This window comes from Anolis carolinensis, unplaced genomic scaffold (genome assembly GCF_035594765.1).
Source record: "Anolis carolinensis isolate JA03-04 unplaced genomic scaffold, rAnoCar3.1.pri scaffold_19, whole genome shotgun sequence".
Taxonomy (NCBI): Eukaryota; Metazoa; Chordata; class Lepidosauria; order Squamata; family Dactyloidae; genus Anolis; species Anolis carolinensis.
In genome coordinates, this window is record NW_026943829.1 from 1,666,550 (window position 1) to 1,684,319 (window position 17,770).

Below are 17,770 nucleotides of genomic sequence, written 5' to 3' on the forward strand. Positions count from 1 at the left end.
TGAGGACCCCTGCTCTACTGTATATATATTACATGTAATATTACTAATAATATTATAGTATAGTGTTATAGAACTTGTTTGTCCAGCAGGTGGCGCTGTTTGTGAACCAAAGCATGGTTTTACCTGTCTCAGGTGTGTTAGGTGTGTAATAGTGGGTATGTGAATACCTTAAAACACTCTCCAGTTTGAATAGTACGTTGTGTCCAAATTTCGTAGTTTGGAAGATATGAGGTCCCTCACAAACGGACATTACATCTATATATATAAAAGAGTGATGGCATCAGGGCAGCGGACAAAACTACAAGCCCCCCAACCTCGAAAACTGACAGCACAACCCCTCATCCATGCCTCTAGGTTGATACAACAAAAAGAAAAGAAAAATAAAGTCCTAATTAGAGGGAGAGGAATAATTGTTTTTATCCAATTGCTGCCAGTTAGAAGGCTAAGCTCCGCTCACTTGGTCTCCTAGCAACCTACCCAGCCCAGGGGACAGGCACAGTTAGGCCTCACTTAGGCCTCTTCCACAGATTATCAGATTTTAACTAGATTATATGGCAGTGTAGACTCAAGGCCCTTCCACACAGCTATATAACCCATTTAGAATCTTATATTGTCTGCTTTGAACTGGATTATCTTGACTCCACACTGCCATATAATCCACTTCAGTGTGCATACTAAACATAAAGACAGCCTTACAACAGACATTCAATACCACCACTACCTCAACAATTTCTCACCAACACCACCAGACAATACCACAGCAACGCGTGGCCGGGCACAGCTAGTTTTTATTTATATAGATAGAAGATATATATATATGTGTATGTATAAACACTGAAAAAAATTGGCACAGATACAAACACTCTGTTAATAATTTGTGTTTAATAATTTGTGATATTTAAACATTTATTTAAACATTGCAGCTTCCGGAAAGACCAGATCCCCGCATGGCTTTGATAGAATCCCTCAGAAGGTAAGAAGGGAAATTAATAATTTTCTTGAACTTATCCAAGTTTGTCATGATCTCAATGGATTGTTTCAGTCTCTATTGACAGTACAACCTCATGATGTTATTATGGCCTCAATCCTTCTAAAACAGGGCTGAAAAGATTCCTCCAAATGCGTACAAAACATATATCGAAGAATGCCGAGTTGCAAAAGAGAAGCTCTTACAAGGTGAGCGGCATCGACTGACCCCTAGTCATTATCAAATTTCTATCGGTCGCTTTCTGGCCATGTTCCGGAAGGATTCTCTCCTGTTGTTTCACCCACATCTGCGGCAGGCATCCTCAGAGGTTGTGAGGTTTGTAGGAAACTAGGCAAGTGGGTTTTATATATCTACGGAATGACGTCCAGGGTGGGAGAAAGAACAGTAATCAGTACAGTAAATAAAGAACAACACTAAAAAACAAAAATCCAGGGGAATTCCTTCCTGAAACAGTCATTTGTAGTACAGCGGCTGTTACTTGTTTGTTCAGCATATGGCGCTGTTTGTGAACCAAATAATAATAATAATAATAATAATAATTTATTTTTATACCCCGCCTCCATCTCCCCGAAGGGACTCGGGGCGGCTTACATGGGACCAAGCCCGGATAAAACAACAAAACATACAAAAACATCAAAATACAGACATAGCTATTAAAATCAAATACTAAACATAACAAAAATGAAATAATAATCATATTAAGAACATATTAAAACACCAGGGGAAACCTTTACCTTCTACTGGTGTAGTGCTGCTTGTATAATTTCTATAGTGAAAAATAAACTCACCCTCCCAAAACTGGGACTCAGGGAGCTCATAAATTACAGCAAGTACAATACTGTTCAAATATTTTAAAGAATTATTTATTGAACAATAATACTATGTAACATGATTTTTGTTCCTGGATTATGAATGTCATTTCCTAATTGGTTCTATCATAAAACATGAAAAATATGGATTAAACTACAAAAACTTTGTTTTTGAGGGACATCCTGCTATAACACGTTTTGCTCTAGTTTTTCAATGAATATCTGATAAGAGTCTCAACTAATTCAACATAGTTTGTGGCCACCACAAAAACAAAGTTTCTGGAGTAGAACAAATATTTTCAAAGTAGGTACCGCACACATAAACAAGAAATAACACTTTCAAATCAGCATGGTTTTACCTATCTCAGGTGTGACAGGTGTGTAATAGTAGGCATGTGAATACCTTAAAAACACTCAGGGCCAGCTCACACCTCCCAACCAAGGACTCCCCCAGGCAGGAAGCAGGCAGGTTTTGAAGCTGCAAGGCTATTCAGTGCTCATCAAGGTAGCCAATTGCAACATTCACACTTGCCCCTGACAAACTGAGATCTGCTGAGGGTTGGGAGTTTTCTAAAATTATCCTCTGATCCCCAAATGGTTGTCCATCCATTCGTGGTTTGTAAATTGATCCCATTGTATTTGACGTTCCTAAAAGTGGTCCTCCTCCCATCAATCATCATGCTCTCCCAGAAGACAGTGGTGAGGGATTCTGGGAATTGTAGTCCAATAACGTCTCTCCTTTTTCCCCCGCAGATGGATCGGTCGAAATGGAGACGAGCGATTTGAAAGAGCCTTTGGAACTGCTCACAGCTGAGCTTGAGATACTCCGAGAGTTGATTGCGGATCAAGAAAAGCAGGAGGGTATGCGGGTTGCAGGGACGGTTGGGTCTGGAAGGCAGGCAGATCTGTCGGGAATACTTTTTGAAGCTTAAACATGTTCTTTAATCCAATGTGTTGTTGAATTCTTTCATGGCCGGAACCACTGGGTTTCTATGAGCTTTCCGGACTGTGGCACAGGCTGGTGAGCAGCCAGCTGCAACAAATCACTCTGACCAAGAGGTCATGAGTTCGAGGCCAGCTCGGAGCCTGTGTTTGTCTCTGTCTTTGTTCTATGTTAAGGCATTGAATGTTTGCCTTATATGTGTAACTAGCTGTGCCCGGCCACGCGTTGCTGTGGCAAAGTGATGGTGGTATTGGTTAAAAATTGTTGTGTAATTTTTATTTGACGTTATTTGCAATTTTTTATTAATTTTATTGTAAGTTATATTTTATGTATTATATTTTATTATTTTCTTGTATCATTTTTAGTTATTTTCTGTTATTATAGTATTTTATTGTATTAATTTTTAGTGTTTTTTATTATTTTTTATTGGGTTGCTAGGAGACCAAGTTGGAGGAACTTAGCCTTCTAACTGGCAGCAATTGGATAAAAGCAATTATTCCTCTCTCTCTAGGACTTTATTTTTCTTTTCTTTTTGTTGTATCAACCTAGAGGCGTGGATGATGGGTTGTGTTGTCAAATTTCGAGGTTGGGGGGGCCTGTAGTTTTGTTGTTTTGTGGGTCGCCGTGATGCCATCACTCTTTTATATATATAGATGTGATCCGCCCTGAGTCCCCTTCGGGGTGAAAAGGGCGGAATATAAATACTGTAAATAAATAAATAAATTATATGGCCATGTTCCAGAAGCACTCTCTCCTGACGTTTCGCCCACATCTATGGCAGGCATCCTCAGTGGTTGTGGGGTCTGTTGCAAACTATGCCAGTGGGGTTTATATATCCGTGGAATAATATCCAGGGTGGGAGAAAGAACTCTTGTCTGTTTGAGGCAGGTGTGAATGTTGCCATTGGCCGGCTTGGTTAGCATTGAATAGTCTTGCAGCTTCAAAGCCTGGCTGCTTCCTGCCTGGGTGAATCCTTTGTTGGTGTTACAAGACAGCGGAATTCCAGACAGGAAACCATCAGGGTTAGCTAACACCTCCCAACAAATGTTTTCATGGAGTTCTCTTAGATAATTTATTTTCTAAACAATACATAACGTTGAAAAGGCATGAATTTTATTTAGTCCCGTGGCTTTTTAAGTCAAGGAAGGTCATCTGTTTAAAATGTGTGTTATAGATATCTAGGCACAGGAAAAAAAACTCATTATGTTTACTACATACAATGGGTTGGATTAGATTTAGGCCCATGGAGCTGGGTTGGCTGAAGTGCTGTGTCCCATCATATCCATATCAGTTCTTCTTTTAATATTTTGCATTTTCAATAATGTTTTTTAAAACTATGGCCTGTTTAAATTGTTTTATTATGATGTTTGTTGTTTAACTGTTGATCTTATGATGATAATGTGATTGATTGGGCTTGTCCCCATGTGAGCCGGTCTGAGTCCCCTGTGGGGAGATGGAGGCGGCATACAAAAATAAAGTTATTATTATTATTATTATTATTATTATTATCCCCCCAAGTAGGAAGCAGCCAGGCTTTGAAGCTGCAAGGCCATTCAATTCTAAACACAACATTCACACTTGCCTCAAACAGACCAAAGTTATTTCTCCCACCCTGGATGTTCCACAGATATGAACCCCACTTGTCTAGTTTCCAACAGAACTCACAACCTCTGAGGATGCCTGCCACTCAATGGGGGCTCCTTCTTTGATGCCTGTCAAACTGGATGATAATCTGTCAGCGGGAGGGCTTTGATTGTATCCTGCGTTATGGCAGAAGGGGGTTGGACTGGATGGCCTTTGGGGGTCCCTTCCAACTTCATGATTCTTCGTTGCAGAGCTTCCGGTTCAGATGGCTCGTGTCTCGGAGGCACTGGCGGGTGTCCTGGGACCCACCAACGACCAGGAGGAAGCAGATTCTGTGGACGTTAGGATCTGCTTGGATCTTTCTGTTCCTGAAGTCCCACAACAGCATCAAGAGGTGAATTATTATTATTATTATTATTATTATTATTATTATTATTATTTGTTGTTTTGTTGTTGTTGTATTTATTTATGCCCTGCTTTATCTCTCGTGTGCCGTTACCTTCCCGCTGGAGCGGTACCTATTGCTCTACTCACATTTGCATGTTGGCAGGAGCTGGGGCTAACAACGGGAGCTCACCTTGCACCCCGGATTAGAACCTGCGACCTTTCGATCAACAGCTCTGTGGTTTAATCCGCTGCGCCACTGGGGGCTGGACACTTACGTCTATAGGAATGTTGATTTCGGGGCTGTAAGAGCCATTTTGATCCATGGTTTTGCACACTGTCTGTGCAAGAAATCAAGACTTTAAAGTTCCAGTCGGTGCCTTCAGATATGAGGGGCTTGATTGTTTGGAATGGCCACATTAAAGAAATGGGAGTTCTCTAATTTCTATAACGATAATAATAATAACTTCCGAATCCAGACTGACAAAGTTCTGGAACACAAGACACCAGACATCACAGTTGTGGAAAAGAACAAGGTTTGGATCATTGATGTCGCCATCCCAGGTGACAGTCGCATTGACGAAAAACAACAGGAAAAACTCAGCCGTGATCAGGACCTCCAGATTGAACTTCAAAGACTCTGGCAGAAACCAGTGCAGGTGGTCCCGGTGGTGATGGGCACACTGGGTGCCGTGCCAAAAGATCTCAGCCGGCATTTGGAAACAATAGACATTGACCAAATTACGATCTGCCGACTGCAAAAGGCCACCTTACTGGGATCTGCGCGCATCATCCAAAAATACATCAAACAGTCCTAAACGCTTGAGAAGTGTTAGACTTGTGATTTTGTGATATGAAATCCAGCATGTCTATCTTGTTTGCTGTGTCATACAATAAAATAATAATACATTTTATTGAATTTATTAAAAATCATAAAATGTAGTTTTGGTTAGTAGTGATAAACTCCTTATTGAGCATTCTTGCAAATCCTTGGCCTAGAAGTGAGAGGCTCTTTTTCTCTTTCTGTCTGTTTCTCTTTCATTTATTCTCTTTCTCTGTTTCAGGCTGTGGATCTTCTGCTGACGGCGTTTTGCAAGAATGTCATGTCTGCGTCGTACTTCCTGCCACCAGAGAGGTAAAATCACACATGATGTCCGCATGTGGTTGGGAAAACATGGCAAAATCCTCCATGTGCCCGTTCCTTTGTGTTTCCTTGCAGGCAGGGCTCCTGGGCCTCTCTCTTTGCCAAAATGCTTTGCAGACACCGCCGGGCCCTGCCCTCCTTGCTGAGCCGCCTTTGCCAACTTATTCACCATCAGGTTGGTTTTCATGGGGCTCTTACATTGATTTGGATTCTGTGTCAGAAGAATGGCCACTCAATCCTTCCCCCTTCTGCCAGGAAGGAAGACACAATCAAAGCCTTCCCAACAGATGGCCATCCAGCCTCTCATAGAACCTTAGGATTGTAGCATTGGAATAAATAATAATAATAACAATAATAATAATAATAATAATAATAATAATTTATTTATACCCCGCCACCAACTTCTCATAGAACCTTAGAATGATAGCATTGGAATAAATAATAATAATAATAATAATAATAATAATTATTATTATTATTATTATTATTTATTTATACCCCGCCACCAACTTCTCATAGAACCTTAGAATGATAGCATTGGAATAAATAATAATAATAATAATAATAATAATAATAATAATAATAATAATAATAATAAATTTATACCCTGCTACTTGTCTCTCATAGAACCTTAGGATCATAGTATTGGAATAAATAATAATAATAATAACTTTATTTATACTCTACCACCAGCCTCTCATAGAACCTTAGGATCATAGCATTGGAATTAATAATAACAATACTGCTACTACTACTACTACTAATAATAATAATACTTCATTTATACCCTGCCACCAGCCTCGTATAGAATTTTAGGATCATAGTATTGGAATAAATAATAATAATAATAATAATAATAATAATAATAATAATAATAACTTATTAAAGTTATTATTATTATTATAAAAATGTATACCCCGCCACCAGCCTCTCATAGAACCTTAGGATCAAATTATTGGAAATAATAATAATAATAACTTTATTTATACCCCACCACCAGCCTCTCATAGAACCTTAAGATCATAGTATTGGAATTCAATAATAATAATAACTTTATTTATACCCCTCCACCAGCCTCTCATAGAACCTTAGGATCATATCAATGGAATAAACAATAATAATAATAATAATAATAATAATAATAATAATAATAACAACATTGACAAAATTACGATCTGCCAGCTGCAAAAGGCCACCCTGCTGGGATCTGCTCGCATCATCCGAAAATACATCACAAAGTCCTAGACACTTGGGAAGTGTTCAACTTGTGATTTTGTGATACGAAATCCAGCATATCTATCTTGTTTGCTGTGTCATAATAAAATAATAATAATAATAATAATTTTATTTATACCCCGCCACCAACCTCTCATAGAACCTTAGGATCATAGCACTGGAATTAATAATAATAATAATAATAATAATAATAATAATAATAATAATAATAATATTTATTTATACCCCGCCACCATTGTAGGGCTCTTCTCTCAGGGACGCTCACATCATGGGCTTGGCTGTCTTTGCGATCCACTTGAACGAAGCCAAAGCGTCCATCCCAGCCATCGACCTCTGCTCTTCGCTGGACCCTTCCTGTGCTTCCACGAGAGGCCTTTCTGTATCCGAACTCTGGGATTACTTTTTGGATTGCCAGGCAGGACAGTCTGCCACCTTCTGCATGAAGTAAACTTCTTTTTTGTCTGGATAATATCCCAGTCATTTCTAAAACGCAGACCTCTTGTCTTGGGCTTAAATGAAATATCTGCAAGGGGCCTGATACAACTTCAGAGAAATAACCCTTTTCCCTTCTTTACCCACAGGTTTTGTGTTGTGGCACTTTCTTACTTTCTCTGCAAGTTTGGCTCCCTTCCCCATGACTCCTTATGCTCCGTGCTTCATCCTGGTTTTGTGAAAAAGGTAACTTTTTGTTGTTGAAGGCTTCCATGGCTAAAATCACTGGGTTGCTGTGAGTTTTCCAGGCTGTATAACCACATTCCAGAAGCATTTTCTCCTGACATTTCACCCACGTCTATGGCAGGCTATCCTCAGAGGTTGTGAGGTCTGTTGGAAACTAGGCAAGTGGGGTGTATATATCATCCTGCTGGGAGGCTTCTCATGTCCCCACAAGCTAGAGCTGACAGACAGGAGCTCACACCATCTTGCAGATTTGAACCGCAAACCTTCAGGTCAGCAGTTCAACCGGCACAAGGGTTTAACCCATTGAGCCACCATGACTCCAATATATATAATAATATAATAATAATAATATAATATATAATAATAATTCTTATTGTTTTATTTCTTCTTCTTCTTCTTCTTTCCTCTATTTTTATTTTTATTTCCTCTATTATTATTTTATTGTATGACACAGCAAACAAGATAGATATGCTGGATTTCGTATCACAAAATCACAAGTCGAACACTTCCCAAGCATTTAGGACTGTGTGATGTATTTTTAGATGAAATTATTATTATTATTATTATTATTATTATTATTATTATTATTATTATTATTATTTAGCTGAGTTGGATAAAAGAGAAGGGATGGAAGATACTATTTTTTAAAGACAGCAGGGATTCTTACAGCAAATGCAGGGCTGGAATGGAATATAGTTGATGCCAAAACTATGTTTCCTCCTTTGATGAGCATTTTTAGCCATCGCTTTTTAGATCTGTGTGTTAAGCAGCCCGCTCTTTTGCAGCTTCAGTACGTCGTGCCCCTTCTTTGCTCGGAAGCCCGAAATACAAGCTGGGAAGGCAGCATGGATGATGACCTTCCATGGAAAACATTATCCCGCCCCAGCTTCTGCTACTCAAAAGCTGCCTTGTGCTTATGGAAGCATCCCCTTTTCAAAGAACTATTGTGGGAAAAAGCCTTCCAGGTAAATACTGAGCGTGTGACTTGGTCCAGGTAGTAGTGTCCACTTTTCAACCTGTCATCAAAAAGTCTAATTCCATGTTCTCTGGAGTGGTTTTGCTTTCGTTGTGCAAAGGTTTCAGTTGTGCAAAGGTACAGGAAAGGGCTAAAAATCAAAACTACGAATGGAATTCCTCATTAATTTCATCCCCAAAATGAGCAAGAACTAATTTTAGCAATTATCTTCCCACTGCAAGAAAGTGTCTGGAAACTGCATAGTTTTTGAAAATTCTTTGCAGTTAGAGAGTTATTCTGTGGGAAATTGGCACATAATGTTTTTAAACAAATATATTGCTGTCTCCTATTTGAAAAGGCTCTTTCCTGTAAAAAAAAAGAGAGAGAGAGAGAGAGAAATACTATGTGTGAATTTTATTCTGAATTAATTTTCAATGGTTTCAGTAAATTCCTGTTCAAATTAAGAATCAATTTGTAATTTCTATAGTTCCAGTATTGTTCTTATCAAATATATCCTTAATTCCTTCGATTATTTCAAAACAAACAAAACAAAAAAGACATGTTCCATTTACATCAAATGTTCATTCCCCTCTTTCATTCCCCTTCATTCTCAATTTGGGTAATTACTAGTAAAATATTCCTTTTGTCAGTCAATACATAAATTTTAAAAAATGAATTAATTATAAATCAGATCATCTGTACCAAACGTTTCTGTCCCTTCTTGACGTATCTCGAAGTAATGCCAAAAAAGTTAAAATACTAATGATGACAATAAGAAGAGTTTAAAAAAATAAAGTCACATCGAATATCCCAATTGTCTTCTACAATGCAGGGGGTAATAAAGATATCAAAAGTAAAAAACCAGCAAAAGAGAAAATATATAATAAAGAAAGAAAGAACCAAATTGATTCTATTTCCCAAATCAGTCTTGCTTTTTCAATCTTCTCTATGAACTTCTCAATAGCCTGTCAGTCACTTGCCTCTGCTCTCTCCCCACCAATTCTGAGTCACTGCAGTCTCTCCGTCTCTCCGCTTGTGTCTCCACACTTGTCACTATCCCTTTACTGTCCTCCACCTTTCCCCCCCCCCCTTAGTCCCCAGTATCGCTTTATCTTCTCCAGTCGTCACTGCTTGTCTACACTCATCTTCCATCCCTCATCACGCCTCTCCCTTGGCAGCTTCTTCCGCCCCTCTCTTTAGGACGTCTGCCCTTTCTTCTTGCCCCTCTGGGATTTTCTTAGAATTGTCTGCTCTTTCTAAACTTCCATCCTTTCTTGTCGCCACTTCTGCTAAGCCTCTCCATACATCCGGGCACTCTAGGAATTTTGCAGAGGAGCTCTATGGCTCCTATGACATCTATCTTTTGTTTAAAAAGGTGCCAAAAAGAAATGATCACTAGTAGGACTTACATTTGCTTGACCTTCTTTCTTTCTTGAATTTAAAAATGGTTGAAGGATGGCTGTAAGCCCTGGATCTTTGTCCAGGATCTCCTTCAGTGGCTGCCTTGCCTTGATCTCTCTCTACCACTTAGTCTCAGGAAAACCTCCCACCTGACTAGCAGGAGTGAGACTCTTTAGGCTTGGCTTTCCTCTGGTGTCAATCAACCTATGGAAACAGAGCTATCACTCTTCAAAGCCACCTGAAGGTACTGGTGTTCTGAGAACTCTCAGAACACCCACCCTGCCTCCATGCTCACCACACCGGATGATTCCAACTGCTTCCATATTTCCACTTTTCTGTCATTCATCCTTTGCATGCAATTTAAAGTACATCTTACAGAGGACTGTTCCCAATTTAGGGTGCATTACCCCTATATTCTACATTATGATTAGAGAACTTTGGTACTCCAGATATTTTGGTCTACAACTATCACAACTCTCACTAGGTAGTTGATGTCCAAAACATCTCAAAAGCCAATGGATGCACATTTCTGTTGTATCCTACAAAAATATTTTAACTATTAAAAGATCCAACTAGATCTATCCATACACACACACTATACACTATCTCTATCAGAAACAGGATTCCATTAGGAAACTGAATGAGTTAGTTGAATAACTGACAGGAGCTAGAAAAAAAGAAGGGACTTTTTTAGAATCAAAGCTGAACATTACAGGTTACTGGAGTTTGTATTCCAAGCTAAGGAAGCTTGGACTTTGATTATTTCCTTCATTTCAAGGTTGGTTTTGTTTCATTCACAAACAAGTTTAGAATTGCAGCTCAAGAGCATACATCTTGGTTCAGCCAAACAGAACAATTAAATGCTTAAACACCTTTGGCATAGTGAGATTTTCCTGGATTTTACTCAGATAATTAGGAAGAATTCCCAGAATGTTTATATTTTTCTCTCCAAATATGAAACATTCTGGAGACTTCTAGTTGGACCTATCAGTTCCAATATGTCAATAAATGCATGTTTTATTATGAAATCCATTGCTAATAGGTAGACATATCTAAATGGTGGATCAGACTCTAAATATGCATCCAGAAAGGATTTGAAATATGAACCAGCACTTTGGAAGAATGTGTGAATTTAGGGAACAAATCCACTTTGCTTAGATCCTCAGTCTAACATTTCTACATTTTTTCTCTCTGTGTGTGTATGAATGTGTGTGTGTGTTGCTATATTTATATGAAATAAAAATACAGATGCAAAATATATACTGGAAATTTTTACCTAAGCTTAATTATTACATTTCTTGCCATGAATTGAATTAGGAGCATATATTCTCAAATCTTAAAACACTGACTGATCTCTTAAGGGAAAAGAAAGAGGTGATGATCAGTTGATTCCCATAAAATGGCAAGTTGGCACACTGCAGGCTTTGTGAACAGCATCTGATACTGTATCTCTTATAGAAAATGGAATCTCTTATAATAAAGGAGTTATCTACATTACAGAATTACAGTACATGGTGTTGATAGAGCCTGATTGTTATCAGCAACGTAAATTAAACTCTTACATATGGATTTGAATGAAGCAAATGCATTGACATTTTTATAAGGGCTTTTAAGATAGGAAACACAAATTCAATAATGTTCAAACGATGTTAAGATGGCTGTAGTTATTGTTTCTCAACAGTGCATCCCCATTAAGGCACACAATAGGTTTTATTAGCTCAGCCTTTTCCCATCTTAGATTAGATTCTATTGGGTTTTGATGTCTTTTGCATTAACTACTAAAGATTTGTAGACACTGAAATCAAATTTAAGTGCCAGGCTAAACTGTGCCCATGGTGTTACAATGTCATTATTGGCTTCTGCGAACATTTCAGTTGTGATATTCCCAGCAATAAATTCTTTGGATTTCATTTTATGTAAAATTTTGGAAACTAGTTAGATATTTTCATTTTTATCCTTCTCTTTTTTGTATGGTAATGAAGCAGACAGATTAATAGTAACAGAGGAAGAAAAGAAATACAGTGAGTAACACAAACATTAAACAGGCAACTCAGAAATTGTGTTTCATCTTTTTTTTTGCATTAAAATGAGCATATGTATTTGCTAATTGGTATTATAACTGTTTATTATTCAGACTGTATGCAATTCATTCAATGAGCACACAATTACATCTGAGCAGTTTTGCAACATTCATTACATGGATTTCACCCCTTTTTGGGTGATACTCCAGTTACTTTGGAATCAATGTACAATGTGAAGGAGGAATGTATTAATAAATAGTCTATTTCTTTTAAAAAAAACTGCGTATCATTCAAGTTTACATAGTTCTAGCTAAGTTCCTTTATGTTGAGGTAATACTAAATTTGGCCTGCTATCACACCATGAACTTCTGAATGAGAGATCTGTGAGGACAGTTTTGGTGGTGTATTTGTGCCTGGATGAATGGGGTGATGTTCCCAGATTATAAATATTGGTTACTCATTGTTTCTGTTGTAAACACATGGGGAAAGTTGATTACGCTGCAAAAACTATGTCACAAACTTTGATAAATGGGTGGATGGAGATGTCTCTGTTGCCACAACAAAGTTTTTGCCCTGCAGTCAACTTTCTCTAGGTTTCTATGATAGAATCAACAAGGAACTGACATCTTTAACCTAGGAACAAAACTCGTACAAATGATGCACATATTCGCATCCGTGTATTCAAAATATATATTTTTTTAGAAAGCTGTCAGAATTTCTGATGGACTTCCCATGGAGTCCACCTTGTGGGCTTCTAAATCCTGGAACAAAACGGCATGCCTGAGCATCACAGACACAAATCTGGGAACAACAGGTCTGTGTGCTAATCTGCTCTCAGGTCCTGGGTTGCAAAATATAGGTTGTATTATTAATAATATTAATATTTGCAAATAGTTTTTATGGGGTGGGGGAGCATCATTCTGTAGTGTAGAAAACTTTCTACTTATCCTGAGAGTGTTGATTTTGTATTGTTTTTATAATGTTTGTGAGCTGCTTTGGGTCCCATTTAGGGAGAAAAGCGATACAAAATTATTATTATTATTATTATTATTATTATTATTATTATTATTATTATTATTGTATGACACAGCAAACACAATAGATATGCTGGATTTCGTATCACAAAATCATAAGTCGAACACTTCCCAAGTGTCTAGGACTGTGTGATGTATTTTTGGATGATGCGTGCAGATCCCAGTAGGGTGGCCTTTTGCAGTTGGCAGATCGTGATTTTGTCAATGTCTATTGTTTCCAAATGCCGGCTGAGATCTTTTGGCATGGCACCCAATGTGCCCATCACCACTGAGACCACCTGCACTGGTTTCTGCCAGAGTCTATGAAGTTCAGTCTTGAGGTCCTGATAGCGGCTGAGTTTTTCCTGTTGTTTTTCATCAATGTGACTGTCACCTGGGATGGAGACATCAATGATCCAAACCTTTTTTCTTTTGACAACTATGATGTCTGGTGTGTTGTGATCCAGAACTTTGTCAGTCTGGATTTGGGAGTATTATTATTATTATTATTATTATTATTATTATTATTATTATTATTATTCACTCTCTAATTAAGGGAAGTACAAAATTTTACTGTTTCTCTTCAATATTTTAGTGGATCAGTGTTTTCTAACTGGAATAGACACCTTATGTCTTAATTATTGCTTCCAATCTGGACAATCCATTGCAATTGTACTGTGAGTGAATAGCTTGTATATTGGTATTGTGGCAAGGAGAAATGCAGATCAGAGAAAACTTTGTATATCAGCTGTGAGATATCATGCTTGAAAACAACCTTACCTGTCTTGAGTTTCCAGATGCATTGCACTACAAACCCCACCATGTCCTGCTCTATTAGTTTGGGAAAGACAAAATGACAAAAGTGTGATGGAATCCTAGGATTTGTAGTTTTCCGAGGTATTTTTTGCAGCCACATTCCAGAATCAATGCAGTTTAGCATCACTTTAACTGCTGGGACTCAGTGTGATGGAGTCCTAGGATTTGTAGTTTTCCAAGGTATTTTTTGAATCCACATTCCAGAATCAATGCAGTTTGGCATCACTTTAACTGCTGGGACTCAGTGTGATGGAATCCTAGGATTTGTAGTTTTCCAAGGTATTTAGTCTTTACATCCACATTCCAGAATCAAAGCAGTTTTGCTGGGACTCAGTGTGATGGAGTCCTAGGATTTGTAGTTTTCCAAGGTCTTTAAGCCTTTGCAGCCACACTCCAGAATCAATGCAGTTTAGCACCACTTTAGCTAAATAATGCTATCGCATCCTGGGAGTAATAGTTTAGGGAGGCAACATCGCTCTCCAGCAGATAAGGCTCAGGACCTTTGCCAAACTACAAATCCCACAATCCTGTATGATGTGGATTCAAACCTAGATGCAAGGAATGTCATCCATTCCTTTCCGGCTCCGTCATTATTTGCCAAGGCTCAATATTTACCAGCCATTATCACACACTCTTGCTCTCTCACCTTTGGTAAACTACATGACACATTTTTCTGTGAGTCAACGCCAGGGATCCCTGGGCACTCCCTAAGTGTGTCTACACTGTGGAATTAATGCGGTTTGACCCCACTTGGACTCTAGCAATGGCTCAATGCTGGGGTATCCAGGGAGTTGTAGTTTGCATCCTTGTGCCAAGAAGGCCGAAGACCTTGTAATGCTACGTCTCCCAGGATTCCATCACATTGAGCCCAGATACTCATCATCATCATCATCAGTATGTGTATATATATATACACATACATACATATACATATAATGTATATATATACACATACATACATATACATATAATGTACATATGTATACACATACACAAATATATATATACTAGCTGTGCCCGGCCATGCGTTGCTGTGGCAAAGTGGTGGTGGTATTGGTTAAAAATTGTTGTGTAATTTTTATTTGATGTTATTTGCATTTTTTAATTAATTTTATTGTAAGTTATATTTTTATTTATTATATTTTATTATTTTCTTGTATTATTTTTAGTTATTTTCTGTTATTATAGTATTTTACTGTATCAATTTTTTAGTGTTTTTTATTATTTTTATTGGGTTGCTAGGAGACCAAGTGGGCGGAGCTTAGCCTTCTAACTGGCAGCAATTGGATAAAAACAATTATTCCTCTCCCTCTAATTAGGACGTTATTATTCTTTTCTTTTTGTTGTATCAACCTAGAGGCGTGGATGATGGGTTGTGTTGTCAAATTTCGAGGTTGGGGGGCCTGTAGTTTTGTTGTTTTGTGGGTTGCCGTGATGCCATCACTCATATTATATATAATTTGTTTACATTTGCTCCCAAAATTATGTATACATAATTTTGGAAGAAATACCAAACAAATCCAGAAATATAAGTTGCTATGGGTCTATAAATTTGCATAAAAATGTCAATTTCCCCTATTAAAGGTGTATACTGGGACAGCTTTGTATCAATAATAGCAATGGGTTGCTAATGCGCATGCGTTAAAAAGTGTCTGGTTCCCTCTGCAATGACTGGGAAAAGCCTTCTCTTTCTCCTTCCCTTACAAAGATGGCTGCCAAATTTCGCTGCCACTACTAAAATGGCCTCCTACTTCAGGGGCGGGATTTGTGAGCGAGAGATGGGCCCCGCCTATGTCCTTCATTCCCATTGGCTAGGATGCACAGGAGGCAGCCAATGGGGTTGCAGGGCGCGCTGGTTGCTTCTGGGTTGTTTTGAAGGAGGAAGAACTGAAGAAAAAGGAGCCAAGGAGGAGTCCGGCAATGCTGGAGAGAGAAGAAAAAGAAGGGCGAGGAGGGGCCAAAATGACCCTCTCTGTCCTCCTGGGTAGGTGGCTACTGAAGAGGGGCACTCTGTGCATGCTCAGAGGCCTTCCCCGAAAGGTATTTGCACTCTGTGCATGCTCAGAGGCCTTCCCCGAAAGGCATTTGCACTCTGTGCATGCTCAGAGGCCTTCCCCGAAAGGTATTTGCACTCTGTGCATGCTCAGAGGCCTTCCCCGAAAGGCATTTGCACTCTGTGCATGCTCAGAGGCCTTCCCCGAAAGTTATTTGCAATCTGTGTATGCTCAGAGGCTGTCTCTGAAAGGTATTTGTACATGTTCAGAAGTATTTGCACTCTGTGCATGCTCAGAGGCCTTTTCCAATAGGTATTTGCACTCTGTGCATGCTCAGAGGCCTTCTCAATGGGTATTTGCAATCTGTGCATGCTCAGAGGCCTTCTCCAAAAGGCATTTGCACTCTGTGCAAGCTCAGAGGCCTTCCCGAAAGGCATTTGTACTCTATGCATGCTCAGAGGCTTTCCTGAAAAGTATTTGCACTCTGTGCATGCTCAGAGACCTTATCTCAAAGGCATTTGCACTCTGTGCATGCTCAGAAGCCTCCCCGAAAGGTATTTGTACTCTATGCATGCTCAGAGGCCTTCTCAAAAAGGCATTTGTACTCTATGCGTGCTCAGAGTCCTTCCCCGAAAGGTATTTGCATTCTGCATGTTCAGAGGTATTTGCACTTTGTGCATGCTTTGAGACATTATCTGATAGATATTTGCACTCTGTGCATACTAAGAGTTAAACACACTGTATGCTCAGAGGCCTTCTCTGAAAGGTATTTGAACTCTGTGCATCCTCATAGGCCTTCGGTATGTATTTGCACTGTGTACATGCTCAAAGGTATTTGTACTCTGCACATGCTCAGAGGCCTCCTCGACAGGTATTTGCACTCTACATGCTCAGAGGTATTTGCACTCTGTGCATTCTCAGAGGTCTTCTAGGAAAGGTATTTGGATGCTCAGAGGCCTTTGAAAGGTATTTGCACTCTGTATTCTCAGAGGCCCACTCAAAGGGATGAATCTAACTACATATGCATTTTAAAATTTTATAATTCATGTTGTCATGGAGTTTAATAGTTTTTAATTGATGTGGTATTGTTGTAATGTTTATTGCTTTTGTTATTGTTTTATTTAATGTGTTCTGGGCAATGTAAATTGCCGACTGTTGTAAGCTGCCCTGAGTCCCTATGGGTGAGAAGGGCGGGGTAAAAGTGATGTAAATAAATGAAACAAATAAGGGTATTTGCACTCTGTTTATGCTCAGAGGTCCTATCTGAAAGATGTTTGTTTATTTTTATTTTATTTATTACAATATTTATATCCCGCCCTTCTCACCCAACAGGGGATTTGGGCGGCTTACAATAAAACACACATATAAAAACTGTACAGTAAATCAGATTAAAAATTATTAGCTTACATCAACATTCATAAACACATTCTAAAATACAGATGGGCGTGTTCAAGTTCAAAAGACTGGGTCTGTTGATTAAGTTCTGGCATACATAATAATAATTAGCACTGCTAGTTGTTATTTGAAAGCCTATCAAATTTGAAAGCTCAATCAAATTGTTTTCTAGTCTTTACTGATACTCATTTGGTTATCTCCATTTCTTGACCCAATGCATTTGCCTCTTTTCTCTTTTTTTATGCTCAGCGGGAAGATCGAAGAAGCAGCGACATGGGCGTCGAAATGGACAGCGACTGCAGGAAAAAGCCCTGCGTGTCTTGAGTTGCCATCAGAACCTGGACGAACTCCTCCGTGAAGTAAGAAAAAAAATGCCAAAAGCAACAACATTCCTAGTTAATAGGCTGCA

The 17,770-nt window shown here is 38.7% G+C and overlaps 1 protein-coding gene across 2 annotated transcripts in view; it reads left to right on the forward strand.

Moving 5' to 3' along the window:
• The window catches only part of LOC134294722 (Fanconi anemia group A protein-like), a 17,932-nt gene continuing 162 nt past the window's right edge, over positions 1-17,770 (forward strand). Inside the window, exons 1-10 of one of the 2 annotated variants that reach the window (XM_062966347.1) lie at positions 1-973; positions 1,100-1,176; positions 2,551-2,658; positions 4,576-4,718; positions 5,773-5,843; positions 5,928-6,027; positions 7,330-7,532; positions 7,670-7,766; positions 8,552-8,731; positions 17,611-17,740. In XM_062966347.1, the coding sequence (XP_062822417.1) occupies positions 948-973; positions 1,100-1,176; positions 2,551-2,658; positions 4,576-4,718; positions 5,773-5,843; positions 5,928-6,027; positions 7,330-7,532; positions 7,670-7,766; positions 8,552-8,731; positions 17,611-17,685 (1,080 nt within the window). In that variant the 5' untranslated portion in view covers positions 1-947 and the 3' untranslated portion in view covers positions 17,686-17,740. Of the gene's footprint in view, positions 974-1,099; positions 1,177-2,550; positions 2,659-4,575; positions 4,719-5,772; positions 5,844-5,927; positions 6,028-7,329; positions 7,533-7,669; positions 7,767-8,551; positions 8,732-17,610; positions 17,741-17,770 lie in introns of those variants that run through there. The other variant, XM_062966346.1, reaches the window with a different exon arrangement.